Raw genomic sequence first — 15955 nt, 5'->3', positions numbered from 1 at the left:
CTTTGTTTTTATACTTGCGTTGGTAGCGTACAATATAAAAGGATTTTTAAAAACAATTTAAAATGTCAATAAAAAATAAACAAACTCTTTTGCCGTTAAAATAAAAAAATAACATTTTTAAAAGCGTATTTTAAAATTTGCAACAAAAGTTCAATCAACAACAAAAAATTACCTTCAACAACGGGTACTCCTTAACGCTAAGAAATAAAAACATAAACAATGTACCTATTAGATACCATTACACATTTAGAAATTTATCTAAACATTGACAAGTGCTACAGCAAAAGAGTTATTTTGTGTCCTAGTACTGAATTACATAAACATAATACAATTATGTAATAAAATTAAATGCAAAATCACAGTTGAAACGAATAAAATTTAAACTAATATTAAATAATTCTAAGCCGTTGCCTATCGTATTTCAAACTATAATGGTCGAAGGCCAGGTGCCCACACAAAAAACTGGTGGACGGATACTACTCTATGCAACATTAACATGGATAGCCATACTATAAGAAAAATGTATAACATCTAGATATTGTAGACACCTAGCGAGAAGAACCTAATTTTCGTGAGCATTACACTGATGGGAGTCGATCCGATGAAGGAAATTTATTAATTCTAAATTGGTCCAGATAATCATGACGGGGTGGTTTGATTGATGTTTCCTTTTCTGGTAAACGAATTTATAGAAAAACTAATCTATACACTTATTTAATACTGTATTATCCTACACTGCACAATATATAAATATTCGTTATTATTATTCTAGTCATGCAGATTATTTATACATATAACTACATTATAATACACATATCAGTGGTAAAAAATAAATCAAACCGCTAGTATGTTTGTTTCTAGAACTGCACCACTTTTGTTACTATTAAAGCCAAGCTGCAACTAGCACCGTTACTGTTTTAGGCACTACTTGCACCGGGCAAGGAAGGACTGGACTGTCACGCATACGTACACATTAATCTACGCTTTCTTAGTACAAAAAGAAGCAAATAAGATCCGATAAACGTTAAAACGTATCGTTTACACCTTACCACATCCGTGGGTAATTAGTGGGGTTTCTGTAATTAAATAAAAAAAAACACAAATTAAAGCTAATTTTGATTTAAGTGTGATGGACGATAAATGGTGAAACGTCACAATTAAAACGAGAAGAAATAAGAAAAACTGAAACCACAATAAAACATACCCAAAGTCGTCATCGTTAACAAAAAACTAAACGTGAAGCTACTAATTGAGGAGTTCTGAAAGATACAAGAGCCTCTTTTATCATTCTTTTACTTGCTTAACTAAAGAAGATACATAGCACATTAGATTCAATTAATGGCATCCAAATAAAGGGAAGTGAACGTTTAGCTGAGTGTACGTAAGTTTAATTTGAATTAATAATAACATATTGATTCTTTTATTTTATTCAGATTTTGACATGTATTTGTACAATTAAATACATCTATTACTCCATTTGTATGCAAGGATAAAGAATAGAATTTCTTGTCAATTATCTTAAATAGTTGAAATTACACTAATTATAGACAACATCGAATACAGAGAGCACTTAGTATTATTTATTCCTTCATTTTAAATCGATTGTACAATTACTCCGATGGATTTAGTTTCGATTTAAAATTAAAGAAATACATACAATTTCTATTTGGCCCAACACTAGAAAATTGAGTGATCTGCTGTGTGTCCCATATTCACTTGATTACAGTTTTTTTCCGGTTTACCTCTCACATCCCTTTGGTCTTTTGGGTTACTTACTATAACTGGTAAAGACTGTAATCAAGTTGGCTGTAAAGAAAACATGGGTCACTTTAAATACAATTGCGTGGTCACACATATGCATGAAAATAACCTCTTTAGTTAATCAAGTAAATAGTAAGAGTGAATTGGATGGGTATAAAAGTTAAGATACGCTGATGATAGAATAAGATTTGTACTTTGCCTTTTAGCGCATTCGTTTTATTGAAGTTCTATTATGGCTTCTGAGTTACTTTAACGTTCCAATGTCTCCAAAAGGGGAAGAGGTCAACATAAATGTACATTACACGAGGCTAACAATAATTATGCTACAACGATACCAGTGATGATTACAGTGAAAGCGAGTAGAAACTAAACGATATAAATTAAATAAACAAATCAGCTACCGTACGCCAACAATTTAGTTTCTAATCACGGATGAAAAATGCCAATGAACACAGTAACTTTTACAATCACTCATATTCACACCAGGTTTGTGCAAAATTAAGCAACTGTGAACCCAGTTCCCATCGCCTCCATACCTTCAGGAGGCACACTATGATATTCATTCGAGAGAGAACCATTTATCGCTCCATTCGCCATCGCGTAAAGATCCGGGGTATCTTCCGACTTAGTACAAAGTGCTTGCAGGGCTAAATGCAATCGTAAGTAGTTATCGCAAGACACCCAAAGTCCCGGTCGTTTATTATGATACAATTTTGAATACATATAAATATCTGCATGATTTTCGTACGTGAGTTGTTTTTTTAATGTCGTCAGGCAACAGTATGTTGCAGCATCGGAACTACCAAATCTAAAATCATCATTCAATGAGGATTCGACATAAAATTTGACACATTACCTGTCAACGACGACCACCGGCCCATTTTGATATCCCAATTGAGTTTCCTGTACAGCGTTAGGTAGTTGAAATATTTCAGAAATATAGACGCACTGTCGGGGCCAATTGGTCCAATGCACCATACGTACGTGAAGTTCATAATCGTCTTGCAAAGACTGCATCACGAAGTCTCGTGTTACGTACGTCGCCTCTGTTTGTTCGCTCGATAATTTTATTTTATAGTTATCCGAATCTATGCTTTCTTGCTCGGTAGGCCAAAACATTTCGAATTCCTAGCGACAGATAATAATTATGAAACGTTCGCCTCTTCAAATATCTCAAAATTTATTGAAAAAAAAATCTACATTATAACATGAACAGTCACCGGACGCCTCTGTGGAGAGAGGAGGTGTGTACACTAACGGTTCCCAACTGGTGGGTCGCGAAAGAGTTTTTTAGAGAAAAAATACTGCATCTGTTCATACTATTATTGATAATTTTCCGTTTTTCAAAACTATCAGAATTTCCAGTGACAGCAGGGCTGCAGGCACTTGGTCACTGTAAAATATTCGAATGTCACCATGCACTACAGCAAGTAGCTTGAGCTCGCATGGGTCAAAGGGCGTGATGAAACGGAAAGTAATGAGAACTCGAATGAGTTATCCTAACTGACCTCAAAACAAGTGTTTTATGGTCCAGAGCCGGCTCTGTCACTTGCAGTTCCAACTGTAAACAACTTAGTAACTCGAAACACCTAAACTCAGCACTGCGCTACGTAGAACATGATGTTAGAATGTAGCCATGTGAGAGAAACCTTTAGAGAACCATCTCGCAGCTTGGAGAGTTTTTGCACAAGGTTATCAAAAAAAACCCTGAGGCTATTCGTGGGCATACTTCCTGGGCACTGCAAACTAAACAAACACATCAACTCACAACAACTCATCTGGTAGAGGATGTTACACAGTGACGTTGAGGGGTCAGGCGACGACTTTAGGAAGGGAGGTGGTACAAAAAGCCTGAAATTGAGGCCTGTCCACCCTCCTATGGTAATCCAGAATCCATCATCAAAGGCCACGCCAAGTGAGCACTATTAATAATACTAAGTACGCAAAGATAGCAGTCGGTTTCTCGAAAGGTTACAAGCAGACGCCCTCTCGCCAGCCTAAAACGAAACACTTGCAGTAGGAATGCAAGGCTTATTTATTTATTATCCCTCTCTTAGTTTTGGGTCCTCAACAGGCATGCGCCCAATTACAGAGTGACCCGCATAATGCTATTTAGAGGTGCCTCTGCAGAAGGTCTTAAGTTGGTCTATACTACTCCGGTATTAGGAATTAGGAAAACTGCAGGAAAACCTAATTCGGAGTAGCCGGTAGAATACTCGGAACTGGTCTAAGGTAATTTACATCTCCGCCACAGATGAAAAATTCACCTCAACCCAGGTTCGAACCCCCCACCTCCGGATTTATAACCCAACGCTCTTACCACTGAGCCATAAAGCCGGTTGATGATAGATGGCGTGCGCTGATCACTGCAGATTTCTACCTAAATCTAAAAATTGTTGGGGTGGAGTTATTTCGATAAGGAAAAGTGGGTCGCCGGCTGAAAAAAAGTTGGGAACCACTGGTGTACACCAATGCCACGTCAATAAAGACATGTTTAAAAATTTAAAAAAAACATTTTATCTGCGGCACATCACACTAACACGAGCTGTTATAGCCAAAATTTTATTTTTTACAAGAAAAAGGAAAGCTAGTGGCAAACACACTGTGTCGAGTTACAGGACGGTACCCTCTGCCCTTCACCTAAAAAATTTGGTAATTTGAGTAAAGTTGTCAAAAATGATACACGCTGCGCGCTATAGCATAAAGAGCTTTGGATGCGCATGATATATAATAAGATACGCGCAACTGTACGCCACTAAAGTAGAAATTTTAATTGGCAAACTTTCCCGTCAGTTGCCAATGTTGGCCAGCGTGGCGCAGTTGAGTTGAAGTTCGACTGCGGTACTACGGTAGGTTGGGTTGGTAGAGCACTCTTGGCTGAAACCCCGCCCACTTAAAAATAAAGGCCATAAATGAATAAATATTCCGTCTGCGCCGTTATTCGCCATGCTATAGGGCGCGGTTTGTACTTCGGTCGTTTTAAATTATTTTTTATACGCGCAATTGAGATAATCCAAAATACTACACGCAGATTTCCCCGTTGGAGTACGATTTTTGCGGTATAAATGACATCATTTTATCGCACAATATCCTTAACTGCCAAGTAATATAAATAAAACATCTCATGATTTCAGAGAATCCTTTCTTTTTAAATGCATTTAAATTTTAATTATTAGGTTCAATTGATATGTAAAAAAAACTAGGGGGGTAGAGGGTACCAACATAAGCATTTTTTACTAACCATAATACATATGAGAGGATCATTTTTAGGCATGCCCATTTGTTTTCAAACATCTTCCCAAAATTCCTAGCTCATACTGTGGTGGAAAAAGTTTGATCTTCACTAAATTTGGTATGTGGATACCTTTCATCAGTAAAATAACGAATCAAAAATTAATTTTTGAAAATTCGACGGTACCTACTCTCCGTTAGGTGCTCGCCGCCTAATCACGTCTTTCTCATCACAACCTAATGCAATTGAAATGTTTTTCAAATTTTCAAAACCTGACTTTATTTCGTTACTTTCATTTTCATAGAGATCCAGATACCCTAACAAATGTGCGCCATTTTGGGGTAGAAATTTTTTGCAAAATCATTTAAAATCCTCCTGTGTTATGGTTGCTGAGTCAAAAATTAAAGAAGACACACATTTTGGAACTTACCTCATCAATTATACTAAGCATTACAATAGTTTGTGCATTATGATCCCAAACCATTTGCCAAAAGTCTTTAATGGTTTCTTTCATAGGATGCTGCGTTATGATGAATTCTCTAAGACTGTTATAGCCTTGAATCCATGTGGCGTTAATATAATCGGAGCCGTCTTCTCCAGGTTTAGGGGTTAAATGTACTCGAGAGCTTTCCACCGAAACAATTTCACTTCGGTTCTTTGGCTTATTAATCACTTTATTGGCAGATATTACATTAAAATCCTTACATTGAAAACTTGTTACTAACTGAAATGAAAAAATTAGTAAGATTTGGAACAGTGTAGATGGCGCGACCGACTTTAAACTGATACTCTAATGGCTTCCATGGTTCTGTTTTTTCCTCAACATTACTACTTTGCAGAATTTGCACATATTTTGGGATTTGTTCTTTTTTAATATTCGTTTCACCTGATTCAATTGCTTCTAACAGAGCATCGTGAATAAATATATACTGTTCCTCTGTTTGTACTAAAAAGTTTCGTTGACTCCTAATGTGCCGTAAAAATCCAAATATATTTACTTCGCTTCTACTACGAATTTGTTTTAACATTGCATCTAAGACAATGTAAGTGCCTGTTCTCCCTACCCCGGCACTACAAAATTGCCCAATGTTTAGATAATGGCCCAAGTAAATTAAGAAATACCTGCAATGCACAATTATAGGACCTCCGTCCGGCGGATTGGCCGATGCAGATTTCTTCACGAAATGCAAAACGGGCAGAGGGTGATCGGGTGTACCATGATCGGGCCAATTTGTGTAATGATACTGGTACACTAATTTTTCCGCCATAGCTGCTTTCTTCTTTTTGATCTGGAATGTATTATTGTAGCACACGTAGACTAGGCTAATGAATACCCTAAGATGCCGTATTTGCAGCGTCCGCACAGTGTATGTTGCCATTATATCTTCTTTGACTAGTTTAACCTGTATAACACCATATGTTTCTGTACCTTCTTTCGGCCAATACATATCACACTTCCTCTAAAACATGAAGGAATTTGCATGCACTAGCATTCGAAATTTCAAAACGCATATTAAACCAACATTCAATGCGTGTTAGATACAGCCAAATAGAACAAATTAATATGCACAACAATCCTTGTTTTACAAAAAGAAATACCTCGTAACGACCTGTATCGCACTGCACGAACGGAAATGCAACAGTGCCCTAGTAAAGGTGAAACATAATTACAAAACTGAAAAAATAAAAAGATACTTAACTGATAATAATATACTACTAATATATGCCTTTTTTTCTTCATTACATTTGTAAATATTTTGCCAGTTTATTCTTCAAATTGGAGGATGTGGAATTGAAAAGTGACAAAGCCCTACCAAACTGAAAAAACCCGTGGATAAAGTCTTCCGAAATGAGGTATCACATGAACCTTTCTCCACAAAAAAAATTGGCCACTGTCGGTATTTCGGAAATCGGAACTGTCGATTTTATGTTAAGAAGTACTATTCTATACCCACCACTCAAATTTCAAATCAATATCTCAAACCGTTTTCAATTTAGAGGGAGAGAGGTGACTATTTACGTTCGCATTGTATGTAAAAAATAGTTTTTTCTACAAGGTACGAAACAAATATTTTTTGCCAATTGAACGCAGTGCGACATGCCTAGGTGCATTAGATATTTTACTTAGAAAAGATTCGATTGCTGCCAATAAAGCGAAATCCCGACTGCCAGAAGGTGGGTTGGCGGAAGATCAAACGAGTAATTTCCCAAACAAAAAAACGTGCATGGCACAGAATCTAGGATCATGAGAAGAAGCAGTAAAAAAATTTGTCAGAAAAGGGGACGCCAAAAAGTTGTATAGATCAAAGTATGTGCAAAGTGTCAGAAATTAGAGAGTATGACAAAATTGAGTGCAAAGTGCAAGAGCGCATTTTGCCGCACGGCGCAGCATCGGTCGCTTTTTTTTGATTTTCACACCATATATATTTTAGAGCATGGATGACAATTTATCTCATTGGAAGTGGAAAGTTTAGCAAAATTAAAATAAATCAGTTTCTATTACATATAGGAGTTTAAAAAATACGCTTATTTTGCAGTAATTGCAAAAAAAAACATTTCCGTGAAATTCGGGACATTCGGAATATTTATAAAAAAATTAAAACAGTATTCATCAAGATTCAAAATACTAGAAAATAGAAAAAATGAATGAAGAGAAATTAAAAAAATTCGCTGACAAAAAAGGAGAATTTAGGTGATTTGAAAAATTCATAAAGTAACAAGTGATTCTAAATTCTAAAAACTGACAAAATCGTAAAACTCAATTGAAAACTTGGAAAGTTCGAATATGCCTATAATTAAAAAAATTTAAAAAAAACCAATTAAAAGTTCACAATTTCAACGAAATTTGAAAACAAAAATTGAACAAATTTAGATTTGGAAAAATGAAAATCTGATGCACATACAATTTTAAAATAAATAAACACAAATTAAAAATCAGTGCACCCAATAACTAAACAATAATAAAAAAAATCGAATTAAGTTTTAATAAATTCTAAAAATTAAGAAATATTTCAAAAATTGAAAATGACGAAAATTGAAGAATATGGAAAAGAAACAAAGGTACACAAACATAAAACAAATTAAAAAAAATTTACAAAGATCCGAAGAAGGCTTTGAAAACATTCGGAATTAAAATGTCGTTTTTAAAACATTAAAATTATTGATGAAACAAACTTACCGTGAAATTCGATCATAATTATATAAAGTATCCAATCCGAAAATAGGTATCACTTAAGATTATACACCCTGTAGTACACCCAAGTATTGTTGCACATTATGTTTAGAGAATTAGATTTTAATTTCCCGCTACCCGCGTCTATTTTACTCGTCCATTACCCCTCTATACCCATTCTTTGGAGATAAAATGGAGTGGACTGAAATGTAGGAAATGGGTAGAGACAAAGAGGGAGGGTGGGGAGTGATATTTTCGGATTGAAGATTGCATATGATCGAACTTCACTTAAGGTATTTTAATTACCGTCTTGATCCCCTACGAAAATGCTCTTCTCCCTACCCCTGGCTTCTCTTTTCAAATAGTAAGCCGTCATTTCAAATGAATCAAATTTCATAAAATTTTCTCTATTTCGTACTTTATTTGAGAAACTCGAAAAATCGGACCGATGCTGCGCCGCGCCAAAATGCGTTCTCACACTTGAAACCCGATTTTGTCTTCTACTTTAACTTCCGACACTTGACACATACATACTTTGATGCATACGCAAACAGGGTTAATTTAAATTGTCAGAAGTAAATTGTTCGATATTTTCGCAACTTTGGCAGCTTCTGACAACCTTTTTAGTACAGTCAAATTAGATCAAATTTCCACGAACTCCTAGAGCTCGAGCCGCCATCTTGGAAAAAAGGTACTCCAAATCACTTTTTCGCTGATATCTCGGTAATCGTGCATTCTAGCAAGTAAAGTTTCATATAAAAAAAGAAAGATAATACAATTTTGTATAAAAAAGATGGTATGCACTTTTTTTGTATTTTCGATATTTACGTCGATATTCCACATTGAATATAGAGCATACTCTTTTTTCAGATGTAGGTGCATTACTTTCAGCGCTCGCGTGCTTTAAACATGAATATGTTTAAAAAATTGATTTAGTTGACATTTTAGGGCCTGTTGACCAGTGAAGAGAAGGGCAGTTTTATCTAAAATTAAACACTTACGACCTATCGTACTCACTCAACATATGTGTTTTGTATTTCTCGTTAATACAATCACTGTTAATGTATGGAATTGTTGGCTGGGGGTATTTTATGCTATAGTGAATCCTTATACAGCCTTATACAGGGTGGTGCCTAGCACGACGCAGCACAGGGATGTCAATGGTAATTTCTTTATAGTCAATTACTAGCTCCCCTAATTATTTTAGAGCAAAAGTCTAAAGAAGTTTTTGTAGAGAAAAAAATACTGCATCTGTTCATACTATTACCAAAGAGTACCCGGTACCCCTCTTTGCTATTACTTATAATTTTCCGTTTTTCAAAATCGTAGAAATCGACAAAATAAAAAATTACATTTTTATAAATCAGTGATGCTTTGGAATCTTTTAACAAACTACAAGCGCATCGCATCTAAGTTATCGTTGTTTGACGTTCAACGATTTTTATATTTAATTCGGTAATCTTGTACGTACCTACTGCTTGGAATCGGCTAATTGGGTTACTTAACACTAAATACACACGTTACTTGGCGGGCATTATTTCCAGCATAAAACAACTTTAACTTTAACATTTCTCATCAGTTAAATACATGATAAACAATTTTATGATTAACTAATTTATAAACAAGTATAAATTTAATAAACGTCAAAGGCAAATAATGAAACGTGATCGCTGATTTTTTAGGTAATTCCAAGGCATATCTGTTTTATTGAAAAATGAACAGATGCAGTACTTTTTTCTCTAAAAAAACTTCTTTAGACTTTTGCTCTAAAATAATTAGGGGAGTGACTATAAAGAAATTACCATTGACATCCCTGTGCTGCGTTGCGCTAGGCACCACCCTGTATAAGGAATCAAATGTAATGAATTTACGCCAACTTTACTGTAACAAAATCCTCCAGTTCAGAAAAACATCCAAAATTACTGCCCAACATGCACTCTCATTATACACGCCAGGAAGACCATAATAATAAACTTTTTCCAAGGTCTGAAAAACAATCGGTAAACGATGTGCTCAGTACATTGCTCCAAGGCTTTATTCCATTCTACCGCGCGAAATGAAAAAGATATCTACCTATACCGCTTTCACGAAAAAAGTTCAGATGTGGATACTGGAACAGCGCTATGAACTATTTCGCGAATTGTTAATGGAATTGTTTAGTTTAGTTTATTATTTTTAGTATTTCTTTTATGAAATGAAGTCAAGTTTGATTTATATTTTTTTGTAAATGCTCCATATCCATTACAAGTAGTTCAAACGACTTCGGATTTTGGCAATATTTATTTTTCTTAGTTTCCTTATGCAGGTATCTTTTGTATTCGGCTATACAGGGTGACAATTTGAAAACTTACCACCCCCCATATCTTAGTAAATAAACGAGATATTAAAAAAAATCAAAATCCGTTTCGGTAATTCGGAGGGGGAATCACAATGACATAGTTGGCGACGCACCCCCTCACAACCCCTGCGCCCCAGCCACCCCAACTTTTAAATCTTAAATAGTGACCCCCCATGTGTGATACGTCGTTGGAAAGCTCTGAAAAAATGCTTTCCAACCATACCAAACAGCATTACATTGAGGTTAGTAATTATCGTGAAAATCAAAAAATAAACTAATATGATACATTTGAAATCTGTCGTATTTAAAACGCAACCGGCGAACATAGACGAACTAAGACAGAGAATAATAAATTCAAGAATGTCGAAATATTGCAAAACCAACATTGGAAAGGTTCGACAAGAGTTTGAGAATAGATTATAACTGGCGATCAAAAATGAGTTGCTGTCGAGTCGGCTTTGGAAGTTCAAGTTAAATACGATTTTTCCATGTTTATTTTTTGATTTGCACGATAATTACTAACCTAAATGTAATGCTATTTGGTATGGTTGGAAAGCATTTTTTCAGAGCTTTCCAACGACGTATCACACATGGGGGGTCACTATTTAGGATTTAAAAGTTGGGGTCGCTGGGGCGCAGGGGGTGTGAGGGGGTGCGTCGCCAACTATGTCATTGTGATTCCCCCTCTGAATTACCGAAACGGATTTTGATTTTTTTAAATATTTCGTTTATTTACTGAGATATGGGGGGTGGTAAGTTTTCAAATTGTCACCCTGTATAGTATAAAAATAAATATATTATGTATTGTTTCCTTCTCTTAGGTGATCAACAGGCCTTAACAATGTCAGTCAATTTTTTAAACATATGTTTAAAGCACGCGAGCGCTGAAAGTAATGCACCTGCATCTGAAAAAAGATTATGCTCTATATTCAATGTGGAATATGGACGTAAATAACGAAAATACAAAAAAAGTGCGTACCATCTTTTTTATACAAAATTTTATTATCTTTCTTTTTTCATATAAAACTTTACTTGCTAGAATGCACGGTTACCGAGATATCAGCGAAAAAGTGATTTGGAGCACCTTTTTTCCAAGATGGCGGCTCGAGCCATTGGAGTTTTGGTCCCAACTTTTAGTATGTTCGAATACAAGTCCTAATGTACCTCTATACAAATTTTCAGCTTTCTTTCAATTATTTCCGCTATTTTTCCTAATTTGACTGGCCTATTTAGCATTCACCTCTGACAATTTTCTGGGTATCTATGTAAATTTTGAGCCGTGCACAGTGTTTTAGTTGGAAAATTTAATCGTCCGCCAAGGCGCCTTCTTGACGGTTGGGCTTCTGTTTTATTGGCAGCAATTGAATTTTTTCAAGGTAATCTATTTCATGCGCCGAGGCATGTCGCACCCCATGACAGCTCTTAGACTATGAGAGTACAAAATGTTTCATTTTGAAAGCATATCCTCAAAAATCTCAAAAAAAAGAGTCGACATAACAGCTTTTTCGGAACAATCCTTAATTTTTTGTAAGATACCTCGGATGCAAAAAATTTCTGATCTACATTATCGGAGTACGCCATCTTATGGCAAAAAAATTGGGGGGGGGGGGCCTCCCATATATAAAACTGCGATAATTTCTCTCTTTTGTAATATGCATATTATTGCATATATAGCACCCTAACAAGTAAAGAATTGGCAAGACAGCAGACGTACCCTTCCCCTTTCCACGAGATTCGTTATCATGACAATGATAGTGACTCGTTGCTCCCAAACCATTCTCCAGAAACAATCGAACGTCGAAGGTAGAGGACCTTGAGTTCCTATGTACGCCTTTGACCATTGAAAACCGTCTATATAATTCGCATTTATATAATCGATATTTTTCTTCTGGCCTGGCATTTGTAATAACTGGACTCTGCTATGGTCGTCTGAAAATTAAACAATTTAGATCGCGACACATCAGTCATAAACGTAGAAACTTACACGCAATGATGTTTAAATATCTATTCTTAGCACGGTTATCTGTATGCTGAGAATGCTCCGAAGAATACTCATCATGATTGGATTGAATAGCTTCATACTCCTTACTGAAGCCGATGTCCCCATCGGCGTGTAATTCGGCAACATGCTTTCCAAACATATCGACCGGTATTGCACCCTTATAATCGCCAGAGGGATCAGAGGCCACATTCCAATCTAATGATGTACTCGGAACCGAACAAGGTAAATCATCTAAGTAGTAATACGTAGAATGGAAACATTTTCTACAAGTAACAAAAAGGATGTGTAAATCGCTTTACCGGCAGTACAAATATTACCTCCAAATGAAGAAGGCTAGTATTGACAGCAAAAATGCAAATGCGGCGCAACCCACTCCGGCGATCATGCCCGCACTAAGTTCGTTAGTTGTGTGCCTCATGTATTGTTGAATTTTATCACAATTTGATTGTACCAGAACCTCTTTTGGTTCCGATAGTTGTCCTTCAATTAACTTATCAGTATAATGGCTGTAGGAGGCTGCGCTAATTTGTACATGGTATAACATGTCCGTTGTCAGATTTTTTATGGAATACTACAAATAAATCAACTGTTAGTGCATAGGACAAAATATTTATACTACGCATAAACGTCAAATTTAATTGTTTTATTTTTAGACATAATGCTTCTTGACAATTCCGCTAAATCAAAGCCGACTGAAAAATGTTAACAATGGTTGTAGAAATCCCCCTTTTCCACTTTCTTAGAAAATCATTCATTTTAGATATAGGGAAGTATTTACAAACTGCCTTATTTCCCTACGTGCAATTCATTCGTGAGGCGAAAAAGGTGAGTAATAATTAAGTTCTAGAATTGTGAGAATTTTGAAATGATTTGCTGACACTTATTTGCACAACTCATAAAAACAATGAGTTCGCTTTGTTTTAATTACAAAATTGGACACCCTGTATATAAATTACTTAAATGAGATTCAAATATAAGGTTACAGAACTGATAATCGTTTGCCGCAACTCACAAAAGAAATGACCGTTACACCTCAATTCGTCTCGCTTATGCAGGTGCAGTGAAACACCTCAATAAGTCATCTCCTGAAACTGATACCTTTTCTAGGCAAAAATGTTCGAAACTATAACATATAATCCGCCACCTATTATCGTTCTGTTCCGAATTCCATGTGTTTGTTATACTCAGACAAAAACGAAATGTACCCTTTATTAAATTATTCTAATTAGTTCGTGATAGTCGATAATTTTATTATAATACCTCAGGCCTCACGTTGTTGCCCTTTTTTTAAAATCTTGTTTGTGTTTATTACTATATATATTCATTTATTGTGTACAGTACGTACATACATACAGACGGAAAACTGATGAAATTTTGACATGTCATTTACTAATTTTTTTTGCCATTGTACATTAGGTATAAACGATGTAGGACTTTTTTTAATATCTGGTTTGAGCTAGGAAGCTGTTCTGTCAAGAATCTGGCCCCTGGTGTTCTGAATGACAAGCTCTATCAAAAAAATAGAAAAAAAGCCTGTGCATATTTAAAACAAAAGATGATGATAGCCCCAAAAAACCAGAACGTCTGACTAAAAACTTAGTCATGCCAGTCTGTAGAGCATAAAGTTTTTAAAAATAAAGTCATGTGAAAATAAAAAGTAAACAGATTTCAGTTTTCACCTGTTATCTCCGAAGATATTCAGAAATTGATAGTCATATCATCCCTTAAATCTCATCAATAAAATAAAAAAAATCTATAAACATACTTTATTTTTTTAGAAATAATTTCCAAACGAGAGAGGATGAAGGGTGCGTCCTAAGTTTCGCGTCAAAGATGGTTGTTGCAAGTGGTTTTGTATACAGTATTGCCAACATCCCATGAAACATACATGTGTTGCATTTAAAAAAACCAAAAAAATAAATGAAAAAAATTACCACATTTATAGAGCACCCTGTACATACAAAAAATATTTTCGCGTTATGCACAAGCAAACAATTTTGTATTTTGTCCAATATATTTGCGCAGTGGCGATATTGTAACCGATGAAGTATATAAGTAGTAGCCCATTATCATTTTTAGGATAAGTTAATCCATTTTTACAACTTTCGCATTACGTTTGTCTAAACTACGTGTACTAACAACACAAAATTATGCATGCATTTTGTAAAAGATACGTACCGAAGTTTGCAAATGTTCCTTAGAAGTAGGAAGAGTAATATTGTCATACACTAATGCACCGATAGTATAAATATAAATATGATAAAAGTCGATGGTACTTGGAGATTCTAGAGGTCTTTGCCAGTGTAAAAAAATTGTATCCTGTGCTTGGCATGTTAAATTTAAAATTATAGGCGGACTAGGACCACTAATATCAGTCTTATTAATGATGGAATCAGATCGTTCTCCTTCATTTTTCGCCGTAAATGCTTTAACCCATATGTCGTACTCTGTATTCGGCTCTGAAATAAAAGGGTTAGAAATCTAAGTGGGAAATTACGTGAGGTCTTACTTAATTGAGTTAAGTTATATTGTATATTAGAACCTCCTCCATGTATTCGATGAGTTTGCACTCCTGTTAAGTTCGCGTGCATAAAGTAAATTCGATAGCCGTCGATTGGTCCATTGGCACGTAAGGGTTCAGACCAGCTCAAATAGACGCTAGTAGAAGTTACACCGAGAACTGTAATGTTGAGCGGTTTACTGGGTACTGAAACAGAAGGGGATGTTAAAAAACAAACGAGGCATTAACAGTATAGAGATACCTTCCATATCAATAACAGTGTAACCATCAGTAGTGCTCGTATAATGTTGATTTGTTACATGGGCCAATGTGGCCATTAGGACACATACAGCAACATGATCCATTATAAATATACTTTATACACAAAGGGTTTACAGTTAATCAACATTTAATAAGTTCTTTATTAGTATGCACATCCATCTCCAATCCTCGCGTTTCCAACCTGATCACAATCAACACTTTTATTTCCCTTCATAAAAATAATAAACACTCACATTTTATTAATAAACAAATTTTACAATTAACAATTCGGCTGCACCACCCAGACAGCGGTATTAACAGTTGTGTATAACGGAGCAGTATCGGAGATTTGCTTATCGTACCACTGACGGTCTAATAGTGGCAGCTAGAGACCACAGAGAAGTGAAATAAAGGACTGGTCGATGTGAGCACGTGACTATAAATGGCGGCGCTTTTACTCTAATTTCAAACAGCTACTGAATACAATATTAAGAAACGCAAAATTACAGGCATTTTTCTATCAAAATTAACCAATTATCTACTTTTTGAAGAAATATATTAATGAACATAATTTGTTTTGATACACGAAAAATTGTTGACAAAATACGCAAACAAAAGACATACAATTGCCCCCTAGAGGTTAATGTATACCCACTGTGGTTCTAATTTCAACGTCGTCGACAATTTGA

General features: G+C 35.4%; 1 protein-coding gene across 3 annotated transcripts; it reads right to left on the bottom strand.

Moving 5' to 3' along the window:
• Positions 1 to 1406: 1406 nt before the first annotated feature.
• On the bottom strand, positions 1407 to 15603 carry LOC116171927 (tyrosine-protein phosphatase 99A-like). 3 transcript variants are annotated; one of them, XM_031488971.1, is made up of 13 exons: positions 15268 to 15603; positions 15015 to 15212; positions 14684 to 14964; positions 12823 to 13076; positions 12488 to 12768; positions 12218 to 12432; positions 6593 to 6640; positions 6328 to 6453; positions 6116 to 6282; positions 5770 to 6064; positions 5424 to 5717; positions 2618 to 2889; positions 1407 to 2569 (listed from the first exon to the last, which is right to left on the bottom strand). In XM_031488971.1, the coding sequence occupies exons 1-13, from the start codon at positions 15368 to 15370 to the stop codon at positions 2260 to 2262; spliced, it is 2844 nt and encodes a 947-aa protein (XP_031344831.1). In that variant the 5' UTR covers positions 15371 to 15603; the 3' UTR covers positions 1407 to 2259. The 3 variants fall into 3 exon arrangements, with proteins under 3 accessions (XP_031344831.1, XP_031344834.1, XP_031344832.1); XM_031488974.1 differs by lacking the exon at positions 6593 to 6640 and having other exon boundaries at positions 15268 to 15601; XM_031488972.1 differs by lacking the exon at positions 6593 to 6640 and having other exon boundaries at positions 6116 to 6453.
• Positions 15604 to 15955: the final 352 nt, after the last annotated feature.

This window comes from Photinus pyralis, unplaced genomic scaffold (assembly GCF_008802855.1).
Source record: "Photinus pyralis isolate 1611_PpyrPB1 unplaced genomic scaffold, Ppyr1.3 Ppyr1.4_LG5, whole genome shotgun sequence".
NCBI lineage: Eukaryota > Metazoa > Arthropoda > Insecta > Coleoptera > Lampyridae > Photinus > Photinus pyralis.
Note: the sequence above shows the minus strand (reverse complement) of the source record. Positions and strands in the feature narration are given on the sequence as shown.